The sequence below is a fragment of the Scophthalmus maximus genome, chromosome 9 (genome assembly GCF_022379125.1).
Source record: "Scophthalmus maximus strain ysfricsl-2021 chromosome 9, ASM2237912v1, whole genome shotgun sequence".
Lineage (NCBI taxonomy): Eukaryota > Metazoa > Chordata > Actinopteri > Pleuronectiformes > Scophthalmidae > Scophthalmus > Scophthalmus maximus.
Genome location: NC_061523.1, coordinates 19040268 through 19053015, shown reverse-complemented (window position 1 = coordinate 19053015; position 12748 = coordinate 19040268). Strand labels below are relative to the sequence as shown.

Sequence of the window (12748 nt, the reverse complement as noted above, 5' to 3'; positions counted from 1 at the left end):
TACATGTGCTCCTGTGAGTACACAATGAATGAAGTACTCAGTAGTCAAGCTTGAGCACTTCTTCCACCTGTGTCAGTGCAAGGCTTTAACAAAATTGAGAATTTGTAACTCCGTCTGTGAACGCATTATCATTATCATTACTATTATTATTATTATCCTTATCATTATTCGTCCCATCTATACATTTCGTTGCGTTCTCCTCCGGGATCAGGCGGCCTGTTGACGTCACTCCGTGTGGTCGAACCGTGACGTCGCCGCCACACGTGACCTCCTCAGGTGAACTCGCAGCAGGTGAAGTCGACGTCTCCCCTGATTGGAGCAAATCGAGTTAAGTCTCAAAAACATATCGGAACTGCTGGAACATCGACGGACTCAGTCCCTGGACAACGAACGCACACAGTTCGTGCAGTTCACCGCGGAGCTATCGAGCGGGAACGTGTTTCCCCAGCGTTGCTAATGGCAACAGCTGAGTGGTTAGCGGCGACGGAGCCGTGACGACAAACGGACAAAATGACCGTCAACGTCAATCCCCGTGAGTCGTATCTGTCTGTCTGTCGATACCGTGTCATGTGTGTTGTTGTGTGCTGATCACAGCGACGGACGCATTTGCACCTTTTCAATATATTTGCGTTTACTGGTTGTGACTTCTGCTACTGGATGTTTGTGAGAGTTTTTTTTACGGGGGCCGAGAAGGGTCAACACGAATGTAGCTTTTGCGTTCGTGTTGACCCTTCTCGGCCACCGTTCTGCGGCTCCGTCGCAGCCAATCACTCAGCTGTTGTCATTAGCAACACTGGGGAAACACGTTCCCGCTCGGCCACCGTACGTTTTAATTTATTTTAGCTGTTCTGTAAAGTAATGAGCTGTGATGAGTGACTGAGAGGCCGGTCGGCCATGCAGGCTTTGATTTGTATGAATGCACGTTGTAAGTGAGTGACTTCTGTGTAAGTCATGTATTTGATGCATGCATTGGTACTTTTCTGTACGTCAACACAACCAGTATGATCTGTGGATGTTTTTAGTGGCCAGTATCGATCTGTTCCTGGATCAGTCTCTCCAAATACTCCTGCTCATGACATTACAACCATTTCACACTGTAATCTGCGCTACATACATGTGTCATATAACCACTGGCGTAGCACTGGGGGGAAATGGGGGACAGGACAAAACCTGGAATTAAAACAATACATTTTGTTTGTAATTAGTGTTTTCTAAGTATTTAGTGTCATTACATAAATTAAAAATTGGCTGGATTCATTGGTTGAGTGACTGAACTATGTATTTCCAAAAATAGTGGAGGTTCTCTGAGGGCCCTCTCATAGCAAATTACTTGTGAAGGGTTGGGGGTTGCGCCCACAGAGACTGCTTATGTATAGGGCCCAGAATTTAGTGCTACACGCCTGCATATAACCTATCTGGTGTGTCAGAGTTCCCAAATCTTGCCGGGCTTAGCACGAGGCATGGATGGAGAGTTCATCGAAGCATAGTGCCACTGGTGAAACGAAGTACAGAAGTTAAAAACCTCTCGGCTGATGTGAAATCATCAAACCATCTGCTTCTGGCCAGCAGATGGCAGCAGTGTACAGCCAGAGGAGGACTAGTTCAGAAACATTTCACAGGAAGCTTCATAATTAATTTGGCAGTGGATTTCATCAAGTGACCAGTACTTTATCATTTCAGCTGTTGTCTCTTTTTTCCCCATCACTTTTATTGCTTTGTCTTGTTGAGAAATCCAGGGATAGAATAGTTCAGTACATCCGTGTCACCGTCCTTGAAATATATACAGTATATACAATATATACATCAGAGGAGTTCTTTATAGTTTTGGACAGACTGTAGACACAGCTGCGTTCATCACTTCTGTGACTGTGGCTGTAAATGATGCCAGGATGCCATCCCTCTGATCCAGCTCTGAACCAGTGCACACTGTGTTCACCTGGACACTGGACGCTGCTGTGTTTGTTCTTGGAGAGAAGTGAACACTGGAGAGTCGCCGAGTCTCCCGGCTGGACTGATGTAGTCTCCGGACTTTGTTTCACGTAGACGTGTTTCTGTTAATTTTTATGATCTGTGTGATTCACAACATGAGAAAGGAATGAACTATGACTACTTGGATACTAAGGAAGTCATGGCAAGCAAAAACAATAAAATGAACATACTTTACCATTCACAGCCAAATATGTGCCATTAATAAATTTCATTATATATGCCTCTCCAGCTTGACAGAAGTATGTTGTTTCATCTTCTTTGCTTATCTTGGGTTGTCGAATTGTCCTTCAAGCTGTACTTTTTCGGAACTTCCCGCAGCAACTGTTTGGACCATATATCCGAAATTGAGCTTATACCAGTAAAACAATCACGCTGCCTCCCGAGAGCGTTGACATGTCAGAGTCAAATTATCACCAAGTTCAGCCACAGTAAAAGACGCATGGTGAGGAATCTCCACCGTCTGCATCACAGCTAAAGAAAAGAGACAAACGGTAAGAGACAGTAACAGGACAAAAAAAACCCTTTAAAATGTAATCTATTTGTGATTATTACAAATAGTGTATATAAAATTGTATGCAGGCTAATATCTTGTAACTATACTTGAACACAGTCCAATATACACAATCATATGAGTTATTATATTAGTATATAGTTAATTTTATATTATTATCATAGATGTTAAAAGTTCCACTTACATACTGAACTAAGAAGAAATAAAGCAGCCAGTTGTTCCATCATTGTGGTAAATCCCCTTTCTCTTGCACTATGATGTCGTCCTTCCTAAATGATGGTTGAGTTACCTGGCCAACAGAGTCTTTAAAGCATAAATCCTCCCCTTTTGGCTGAGGGGCTAAAAATTCACTCCCCCTAAATGTACCCTTCCCAGAATGTGTAATTTACACAAGGGAAAGGACAAGTAATTTGCAGCTGTATCCACCTCAGATGTCCCATCTTTCACTTTTCCCTCACTGGTGACGTCAGCAACATAAACAAGTTTATTTTACAACCAGATGAGCAATAATGACTGACCTGAAGCAGTTTATCTGTGGCACGGGCTGTAATGTAATGTGCTGGAAAATTATTATTGATTCTGTCAGTTTTTATCTTAAGGTTTCTAATGGGTGGTAAATGTAGAACATTTCAACATAATAGTGAAATAAGCTGTGTGTTTAACTGAAAACAATAATGACAAATACCTTCCATCAAATAGTAATATGAACTAATAATGAGACATTTTCCTTATTTGTTCCGTCTGAATAGTTTTCCTTCTTTGTTCCATAAAGTCTTATGATGTGTGAATGACAACTTAACTTAGGAAATTCACTTGATCCTTTTTGCTAAATATTAATTTATTGTTATTGTCATTATTTGAAATACATTTTACAGTATCTGCTCATTGTTTGACAGGCACTGCAACCACTGGTAAACAATAATGAGAGAGAGGATCTAAGATGTCAAGGCTTTGGGATTGGATTAACCAGCAAGTCTGGAAACAGGGGCGCTCGGAGAAACTATGGCCGCACAGCACAGAAATAAATACTGTAACACACAACAAGTCGAGTTAAGACAAAATAGTTGATAATACTGATGAGACTTTTTGTTGCCTGGTGTACATGTCCTGCTATGAAGTGGGGCGCTGCTGGACTACAGTAGAGTAGAAACACTCATGTGGTGACTCTCTCGTCTTCATCGCTCTTTTCGTTTTCCTTGCAGCGATATTCAACGCAACGTAGTTCACTTCCTCTGCTTCACCATCCTGAAAATAAAAACATATTGTGTTAATGGCTGATCCTTTTTTTAGAATAGGTTTGTGACATGAAGACCAGTTCAGAGCATAAAGAAATCAAGTCGCTTTGACAATTTTGATAATGTGCATTTGAGTCCCAGCAATTTTCAGCCCCATAGCAAAATTCATACATTTTAATAAAAAGTTGTTGTACAGTTTGGTTTAATGCTGACATGAAACGATCTCTCAATACTTAATTTTTTACGTGATAACATAATGTTTCGCCATATTTCTTTTGTGAACACACGGCCAAGGAATAAAAAATAAAATTGCTAAAAATAATGTCCACAGCCTCAAATTAATCAAACCTGACAATGGTTTGTGAAATTCCATTGAAGAGCTATGAAATATATTATTGTGTTTATTAGGGGCGGGTGAGCTGTCTCTGCAGGATCCTCATTGCTGCTCAAATTGCGTGAGAGCTCCCTCTAAAAGCCTTTAGTTCCAAATATAAATCTATAAACAGATGCTAAAATGGTCAAATCCTTGAGTTAAATGTCTCTGACTGAAAAATGGGCTTATTTACATATCAAAGATACCAGGATCCTTGGAAACCTGTTCCTGTCCTCTGGTGAATGTACGTATTCACTCTCCTTTTAGGTCTGAATTGTCTTTCAACTTTTGCAACAATCAATATAGAAATATTAATTGTAGCATCTTCAAAACATATTTACCAAATTGTTTGATGGATCCAGAGTTGAGCTGTCGTGTCCACTGTGTTGGGAAGCCCTCGATGCTCCTGTTAAATAAGAGTAAAGTATTTTTGGTCACATGAGCAGCTTGTTGTCTGGTGAAGTAAGTTACCATTTTACAGACCACACTTCCAACAATGGAGGACAAGCATCTAACCAGTCAACACAGAACAATATAAAGGCCTTTCAGTCGTAACAGCCATGTAGAAAATCTCTGATTTAAGAATATTTTACCTTAGTCTGTGGTAGTTTTAACTTGAGTAAAGAAATTGTTTGATGCTAAAATGCAACACACATGTAAGTTTTTCCAAAGAAGACGTGCGTGTGAATTGTCTAATAAAGATCCACCGTTGTTCAGGAATTAAATTGCAAACCCTCTAATCGCAAACCCACATCGGTTAAGTTAACAGATACGTAATTTGCGACTTTCAATCAGAAAGCTTGATTGAAATGAAAAGTAAAAGACAAAGCTACTCTCTGTTGACGATCTTTGTCTGGTCAACCTACCTTTGCAATGTTCGCAGACTCTTCGATTTACAAAGACAATAAGGGCGAGAACCACGATCACACAGCAGGCCAACAGCACCCCAAGCACCAGGACAACTGGTTCCAGTTCTGATCCTGAATCAAAACCATTTCCATAGAGACATTTGACGACATGGTGTGATTATGGACTTGGCGACGCTGTGGCCTTTCAAGCTTCAACAGTTTTTCAATATTCAAAAGATCAGTAGTTTACTGAGCAACAAAAGCTCAATATACAGTCATAGAATAAAATGTGTATTTACAAAACAAATATAAAATAATGAAAAAAGAATACTCATTTGAAGACATAAAAATAACAAATAAATAGTCTACTTTCTTGGATGTTTAATCCCTTTGTTGAATTGCCCAAGGATGATTAAATTTCGAGTAGTATTGACGTTTCTCAACTGGTACACGATGGGAATTTTTATTCAATTTAGCTCATTTCAATAATGTTTATATCAACAAAAAAAGTCACTCTCTTAAACTTCAATGAAATCCTGAGACCAAAAAGTTCATCAAGGTGAATAACTGTACTCACCTGTCTCCACTGTGGTTCCTTCACCCAACAGGATCTCTCCACATGTGACCACAGCGCAGTAGTAAGTCGCAGCATCAGAGGAGTTCTTTATAGTTTTGGACAGACTGTAGACACAGCTGCGTTCATCACTTCTGTGACTGTGGCTGTAATTGATGCCAGGATGCCATCCCTCTGATCCAGCTCTGAACCAGTGCACACTGTGTTCACCTGGACACTGGACGCTGCTGTGTTTGTTCTTGGAGAGAAGTGAACACTGGAGAGTCGCCGAGTCTCCCGGCTGGACTGATGTAGTCTCCGGACTTTGTTTCACGTAGACGTGTTTCTGTTGATTTTTATGATCTGTGTGATTCACAACATGAGAAGAGAATGAACTACGACGTTTCTGCCCATTCTGATCTGCATGATTTGATTTCAGAAAGGCATAAATTCAATTCAGATTAAAAAATGATTTGTTGCTTCAGAACACTGTCACCCGAATGGGCTCAGACTCTGATCGCATAAGATATTTTACCGTTCACAGCCAAGAATGTGCCATTGACGAAACTTTGGGAATACTTTGATGACTCTTGACAAAAATAGGTTGCTTCATCATCCTTACTGACATTTCTGATGGTAAGAAGAATCCGATCATCCTCTTTGGTGACGTTGAAACGTGAGTCTTTGAATTGATCCGTGACTGTCATTTTATCAAGAAATCCTGACACAACTGTTTGCAACATATGTCCTAGAGGCTGCTTATACATATGAAAGTATCTGTGTTCCGTTGGAGGGACTGTACACGTCAAATTAACATTGTCCCCATGTTCAGCCACAGTCAAAGAGATCAGGTGAGGAACCTCCGCAGTTTGAATCAGAGCTGAAAAAAAGAGACATAACGTTAAACCTGGTACTATATTCTGTGTATAATAGAACATCTCTGCACTCAGTAGTAAAAACAATAGTTTCCAGTAGTACTTTTAACACACTAGGTAACTCGTGCACTCACACTCTGTACTCAGAAGAATCAGAGCAGCCAGTCCTCCGATCATTGTGGTACAGCAGCGTTTTGTTGCTCTGCTCATGGCTTCCCACCCGAATGGAAGGTTTAGTAAAAAGGTCATCACAGTCTAGAAACTAGAATACAATCTGATTGGCTGGAATGTAGAAACCGTCCTTCCCTGCCAAAACTTGGCAAGCACACAATCCATTTTCAACTTGACCAAAATTTACAAACTTTTTTTTCTTCCTCTCCGATGTTTGTGGCTAGCTTTGATTAGCGCTGGAACACTGGAGGCCTTCTAATAACTAGATACTTGATGTAGTTCCTGTCCAAATGCCCCATAGAGTCAAATAGGGCTAAGGGACTAATGCAAAAAGCAAAAATCAGAAAGAAAAAAGAGAGAGAATGTCAGTCTGTTTAAAGTCTGTATGTCCATGTACAGTGTTGCCATGTATAGTGTATCAATCAAATTCAACTTAACTTGTCGAACACAAGATTTTACAATTGCTCATTTGGATGGTTTTGGCCAAGCTGTTACCAAGTGTGTTGGTTGGTACAGACATTGTATGTTGTTTTTAAATTCTGTACTACTCTGGGAGGCAAAGTTCTTGTTGGATCAGCACCTTGAGGCTTTTTCAATTACTTTTGAAAACGGAGATCAAATTGTTTTGAGAGTCTTTATGTTTGGAAAGAGAAAGAAAGAAGCCAACAGAAAGTGAGACCGTGGTTGAGAGAGAGAGGGCTTAAAGAAGCACACATTGTAGGACACTTTATATGTTGCAATCGCATCCGTCTTATCAGATATGAATGCAAATACTGTAAAAAAAAAAAAAAAAAAAAAGTATTGCCTACAGGTAAACTCCTCAAATGCCTTTCTGCTCGTCTTTCATGAGAACAACAAGGAAAATCTCATGTAACAGCTTCACTCACAGACGTACGCTGCGGCGGGCCACTTGTCTGCGCTTTGACCAACCACTGAGGTTGTTTTCTCAGAATAGACCCGACTATGGGCTTCAACAGGATATGCACTGACGTTAAAGTTGCAAGCGGGGAAGAGCTACAAGGGCCCTCAGAGTGCTAGTTTTAGTTCAGCGAGATTTAGAGCCGGTGATTGTTTTATATTTGCTTGTACGAGTCTTAGCTGTGAAGTTCATTCACTCATTTACCACCATTTTCCCTTCATGGTCTGATGAGATGTGACATTTCAAAAAGGACATCAATCACACAGAGTTCCTCAAGGTCACTTGGCAGTTTCAAATTGCTCTGACTGCTTTAACGACCGTGGGAGGAAACCTTTGGAAGCACAGGACATGCTGCGAACTTCACCAGCGTGAACTGGCCTTCCTTGATTTAACGCCCACGCAGTAAGACTTATGTGCAGAGTCGTTTGAGGGGATATTTCCCCCCCTAGTGCTGTTTACATTGTTGTAAATGTTATATGTGCAACATTTGTCCTTGCAGATGCGGTTGTGTCAAATTGAATTTACACTACATCTATTTTATTTCATTAGTTTGTTGCAAATCAGTCTTTTCTACAAGGGTCAGATTATAGCCTTTCTTGATTCTCTACATTAATACAAGTAATCATTTCTCTATACTGTAGGTTTTTTAGCTGACTGGATTTGGTCCAAAGCATTGCTTTGGCGTTCTTCGGCACAAGTACTGGAAGTCTTTTAACAGTAGCACAAGCAGTCTTATTGACACATATGTGTATTTTGTTTATAGTATTGTATTTAATGCTGTTGAGAAATCTTCAGCAATTTCTTTAATCTTTAAATTATTGATATTTGGACCCCCACATAAACAGCATGGGGAGGGGGGAAAGGATTTCTTTTGAATTCAAGTTAGCTACAATGTAGGTGGTGGTCTGTGGGTTTGAGGGACAGAGGTTTCAGAGCAACGGCAACAGGAAATGTGACCAAAACCAAAAGAGAGAATATATATATATATATATATATATATATATATATATATAAAGGTGACCATTTGTGTGAGAGACACATGGTACAATTTGTCACTAAGACAACCCCTTTTTTTCACCACAACTTACGGAGGACACTTGTGATGAGTTGCACCAATTCTTTTCTTCTGATCGTCAGTAGTTTCTGCTGCAGGGGGTGTTTTCAACATAAAATGCACAAACCTGCTATAATGCTCAGACACTCAATAGCATGTTTACTTGATCAGCATCATCAGCATCATTTCAATTTAAATGTTAAAAACATTGAAATTAAAAAATATACAGGACAGCTACAATGAATTAAACTTTTCCAATGCTCAGGTCTCAATGCACTTTATAAAGTTACTCTGTGTGTCTACCTTGAGAACAACAAGCAAAACCACAGGCAACAGCTGGAGAGAGACACAGCATGTGGTGGGCCACTTCTCTGTCCTTTGACCCACCGCCTGTTTACTCAGATATGTAGTGACGGAAGAGCAACATGCAACTTCAGCATGATTCAAAAAACTGTTTTTCTTTCTGGTCAAAGTGTTTTTAAAGACAGAACTATAGACTCTGGGCTGCGACTGACTGTGACAAAAAAAACGGGCGTTCTATTCATCCCCGCAGCAACTGATGCACATTAAAAGGGACTTTATCGAGGCTACCGGACGACTTGTCGATAATCTGAATTTAAGATCAGTGAACAAACTCCTGCCAGTGTGAGACACGTGAATGAGCTGCACCTTCCCACCTCTCAAAGCAGCTGTCAATGAAAAGTATCAAACTAAAGAAAAGTGGAATGAAAAATGGTAATTGACATGTACCCTTTAACTTACTTAGTTGACGTAGTATTAATCATTAAAACTATAATACAGTATGCTGTAGTGCTATTCGACTGGCTTCCTTTTCAAATAGAAGAGAACAGCAGTTCGAGCTCAACTTCCTGATACTAAAAGAGAGCATGAGAGAGAATGAAAAGGCCCTTTGTATTCACACCTTGGTTTGAAACACTTGCCACAGCAACACTTCCGTTTCCATGAATCATTTGTTTGTCAGGACACTGGCCCCTACACTGTACTTACTGATATTTTGCACATGAAGAATTTATAATCAAAAGCTGTTGGTACTACAACTTGTGTGGTAAAAATGAGAAAAAGTGATTGTTTTAATGGTAAAATAGAGTTTATTCAGGAGCTTAATACATTGAGGCGATTCCTTGATGGATACATCACAGATCACAGATGGACGGTGCAATATCATCCAAAAGTCTAACCTCTCCTAAATCATCAGGGTGTATTTATCCCTCTCAGAACCACGTGTCGTCTAACAGACAGAGTGGCTCCTCGTCTTTCTCTATAGAACTTCTCTCTCTCTCTCGGTCTCTGCTGGATGTGATCTACACCACGGGGCATTTTAACCTAGCGACATGTGCTTCAGGTCCCATAAGGCGACCTTGCTGGAGATTAAACATTCCCTCTTAAACACGTCATACGAGAAGGACAGAAAAATTCCCGACAGTTGTATTTAATCCCTATCCTCTTTTTGTCATCTCATTCTGATGGCAGTGATCGAATGAGAGCGCTGATAATGTGTTTATCTAATCTAACTCTGATCCCAAAAAGTGCCGAGGCCACTGAGCTGCAGGACATCCCAGAATTCCCTCTTTTAAGTCTAAAGCTAATTATTTTATTTCATGTGCATTAAAACAAAAATGAACTGGGAGAGAGTGGAGAAGACAAGCATTTCAAACTACCTTCATTATACAAGACACTTGTCCTACCATCTCCCAGGAATCTCTGTCATCGTTCGTCCATCTACAGTCGATCTTCGGCTTTCAAAAATGTTGACATGTGACAAGAGCCATCAATCACTTTATCAAATTAGCAGCCGTCATCATTTGTAGTGGGAAGTTCTATTTGTTTGTATCCTAAACATATTGACTGTTTCAGAGAATGCAGGTTCAAATCAAGAGGGTCGTATTAAGAAACCCACCATGAAACATAAATCATAAGCTGCTGTTGGTGTTGTTTGTTTCATGTGTTATGGATGGAAGGGCGGTCGATGTTATTTCCACTGGTAATTAGAGGCCAATCAGATTGCTCTCACATTGTTCCCACCCACTTCATATGATTACAGTAGGGCAACACATTTTATTATAGGTTTTAAATTAACTGCTGTCTTGAAGGGGAAAATGCTGATTATATTCCACTTACTGCTGCTGCTCAGAGTGAAGCGTAAGTCAAATCCTTTCTTTAATTTGGAAGATACAGTCTGTTTTAATTATGTCATATTCTTACATAATTTTAGCACAGGACATACACAAATCTGCCACTGTTATTAATTACTAATCTATTTATTTTAATTTCAGGATGCACATTTGATCAGATCTTTGAGACACGAACCGCTGGTGTTGGACATGATGTGGATTTGACATGTAGCCGCCATGAGTCGGTTTACAGTTTCAACTTATTTTGGATTAGGCTCGTTTCTGGAAACTTTCCTGAAGTTTTAGGAGGAACTCATTCATTTGACAATGCAGATGTTAATGAGACCTCTCACTTTACAGTCAAGCAAGAGCCTGGGATCTTTCTTCTACGGATTAAAAAAACTGAGCGAAGCGATACTGGAGTTTACTATTGCATAAGAGTAGATCAGCTTGTCATGATATTTTTAAAAGGAACATTTCTTAGGATTAAAGGTAAATGACAAACAAAATGCCGACAGTTTCTGAGTGTTTGTAAATTGAAATGAATGTATTCAACTTATTCTCTTTTCATTAAAATGAGTAAAGCATGTTTAACCTTGTGTTTGTATTTCCCAGGACCAGAACCTGATGTATCTACAGTCATTCAAGTCCCTCCGTCTGATCCAGTCGGTCCAGGAGACCCAGTGACGCTGCAGTGTTCAGTCCTGTCTGACTCTGAGAACAACACGTGTCCAGGATATCACCGTGTGTTCTGGTTCAGATCTGGTTCAGATGAATCTCATCCCAGTTTGATTCATGCTCATGGAAACAGTCGTGATGAATGTGAAAAGAACCCTGAAGATCACTCGCCCCAGAAATGTGTCTACAACTTCTGTAAGAACGTTAGCTCGTCTGATGCTGGGACTCACTACTGTGCTGTGGCCACATGTGGAGAGATTTTATTTGGACGTGGAACAAAAGTGGACAATAAAGGTAACTGAAGAAAATTCTATTTAACTTTTAGAATAACATATTTTTTGCATAATGTAGAATCTGTTTCAAATTTCAAAGGTTTCTTCCTGTTGCATCTTTTCAAATCATATTTAACTCATCTTGTCCTTGTGTTGTTTCAGCACCCAACGTGTGGGATGTACAGAAGACCAATACAGTTCTGTTTCTCTTATGTGCTACATTGGCGATAAGTCTGATTGTTATCGGCTTCCTGATTCATATCATCAAGAAGAAAACCTGTGATTGTTGCAAAGGTGATAAAAGTTTCTTTCTCTCACTTGATTTACATTAATCCTTTGTGTAAATTAACCTACATCAACGTTCATCATAAATCTTTGTTTTTATTGTATTACACAGCTGTGGTTTCTTTTCCAACAGAGGCTGCAACTGTCCGTGGTAATCAGCAAGATCAGCAGGTAAGATATAAGAAGAAAATATTGGAAAAGATGACAGCATGTCTTTGGTTTCATCTGTAAATATCAAGATCTGCTGTATTTTTCCATTTTCCTCAGAGAGATGAGGACTCGTTGGTTTATTCTGCGCCAACTTTCACCACGAGGAAAGCTGGTAAAGCGCTGAGAGGAAAATCAAAAACTACAGAGGAACAACCAGTATATTCTGATGTCAGGGTTCATGCGAGTAATTAACAATTCAAAAACTGGATTTGCTAAATGAAGATGATACTTATTCACATAACTCCGGTATCGGATCTTGGTAAGAATATTTTATATGGAAATCCTTCAAAATATTTTTATATTTTGTCCTGAGATGTTTAAGTTTAAATGCTTTTGGTGACATCCTACAGTATTTTCTTCAAACAGGTTTATCATCTTCAACTCAAACAGGCTTTTTGAAAAAAAACTTGACCGAGTACGAAAGTTGTGAAACAAATAGTCTCATTTGTCTTATATGCAGTTTAAAGGCTCTCTGTTTTCACCAATGTGTTAAATAATGATTGTGCAGAATAAAGTTTAAGTTTAACTGCTTTTATAATAGAATCATTTTTATTTCATGTTAAATTTGTTGACCATGATTTGTTTACTTAAAAATAACTACAGCCGTAATCATTACAGAGGGGCATCTAGCATAATAAATTGA

General features: G+C 39.5%; 2 protein-coding genes across 4 annotated transcripts; one reads left to right on the top strand and one right to left on the bottom strand.

Annotated features, from left to right (window-relative positions):
* The first annotated feature begins 308 nt into the window (after positions 1-308).
* LOC118319759 lies at positions 309-12636 on the top strand. 3 transcript variants are annotated; one of them, XM_035650367.2, is made up of 6 exons: positions 10595-10688; positions 10823-11152; positions 11276-11632; positions 11773-11904; positions 12029-12066; positions 12163-12636. In XM_035650367.2, exons 1-6 carry the CDS (start codon positions 10646-10648, stop codon positions 12295-12297), a joined length of 1035 nt encoding a protein of 344 aa, XP_035506260.2. In that variant the 5' UTR covers positions 10595-10645; the 3' UTR covers positions 12298-12636. The 3 variants fall into 3 exon arrangements, with proteins under 3 accessions (XP_035506262.2, XP_035506260.2, XP_035506258.2); XM_035650365.2 differs by having other exon boundaries at positions 12008-12066; XM_035650369.2 differs by lacking the exons at positions 10595-10688; positions 10823-11152 and adding an exon at positions 309-532 and having other exon boundaries at positions 12008-12066.
* On the bottom strand, positions 3337-6664 carry LOC118319758. The gene is made up of 6 exons (XM_047334348.1): positions 6519-6664; positions 6045-6389; positions 5534-5872; positions 4975-5088; positions 4450-4514; positions 3337-3745 (listed from the first exon to the last, which is right to left on the bottom strand). The coding sequence occupies exons 1-6, from the start codon at positions 6631-6633 to the stop codon at positions 3611-3613; spliced, it is 1113 nt and encodes a 370-aa protein (XP_047190304.1). The 5' UTR covers positions 6634-6664; the 3' UTR covers positions 3337-3610.
* Positions 12637-12748: the final 112 nt, after the last annotated feature.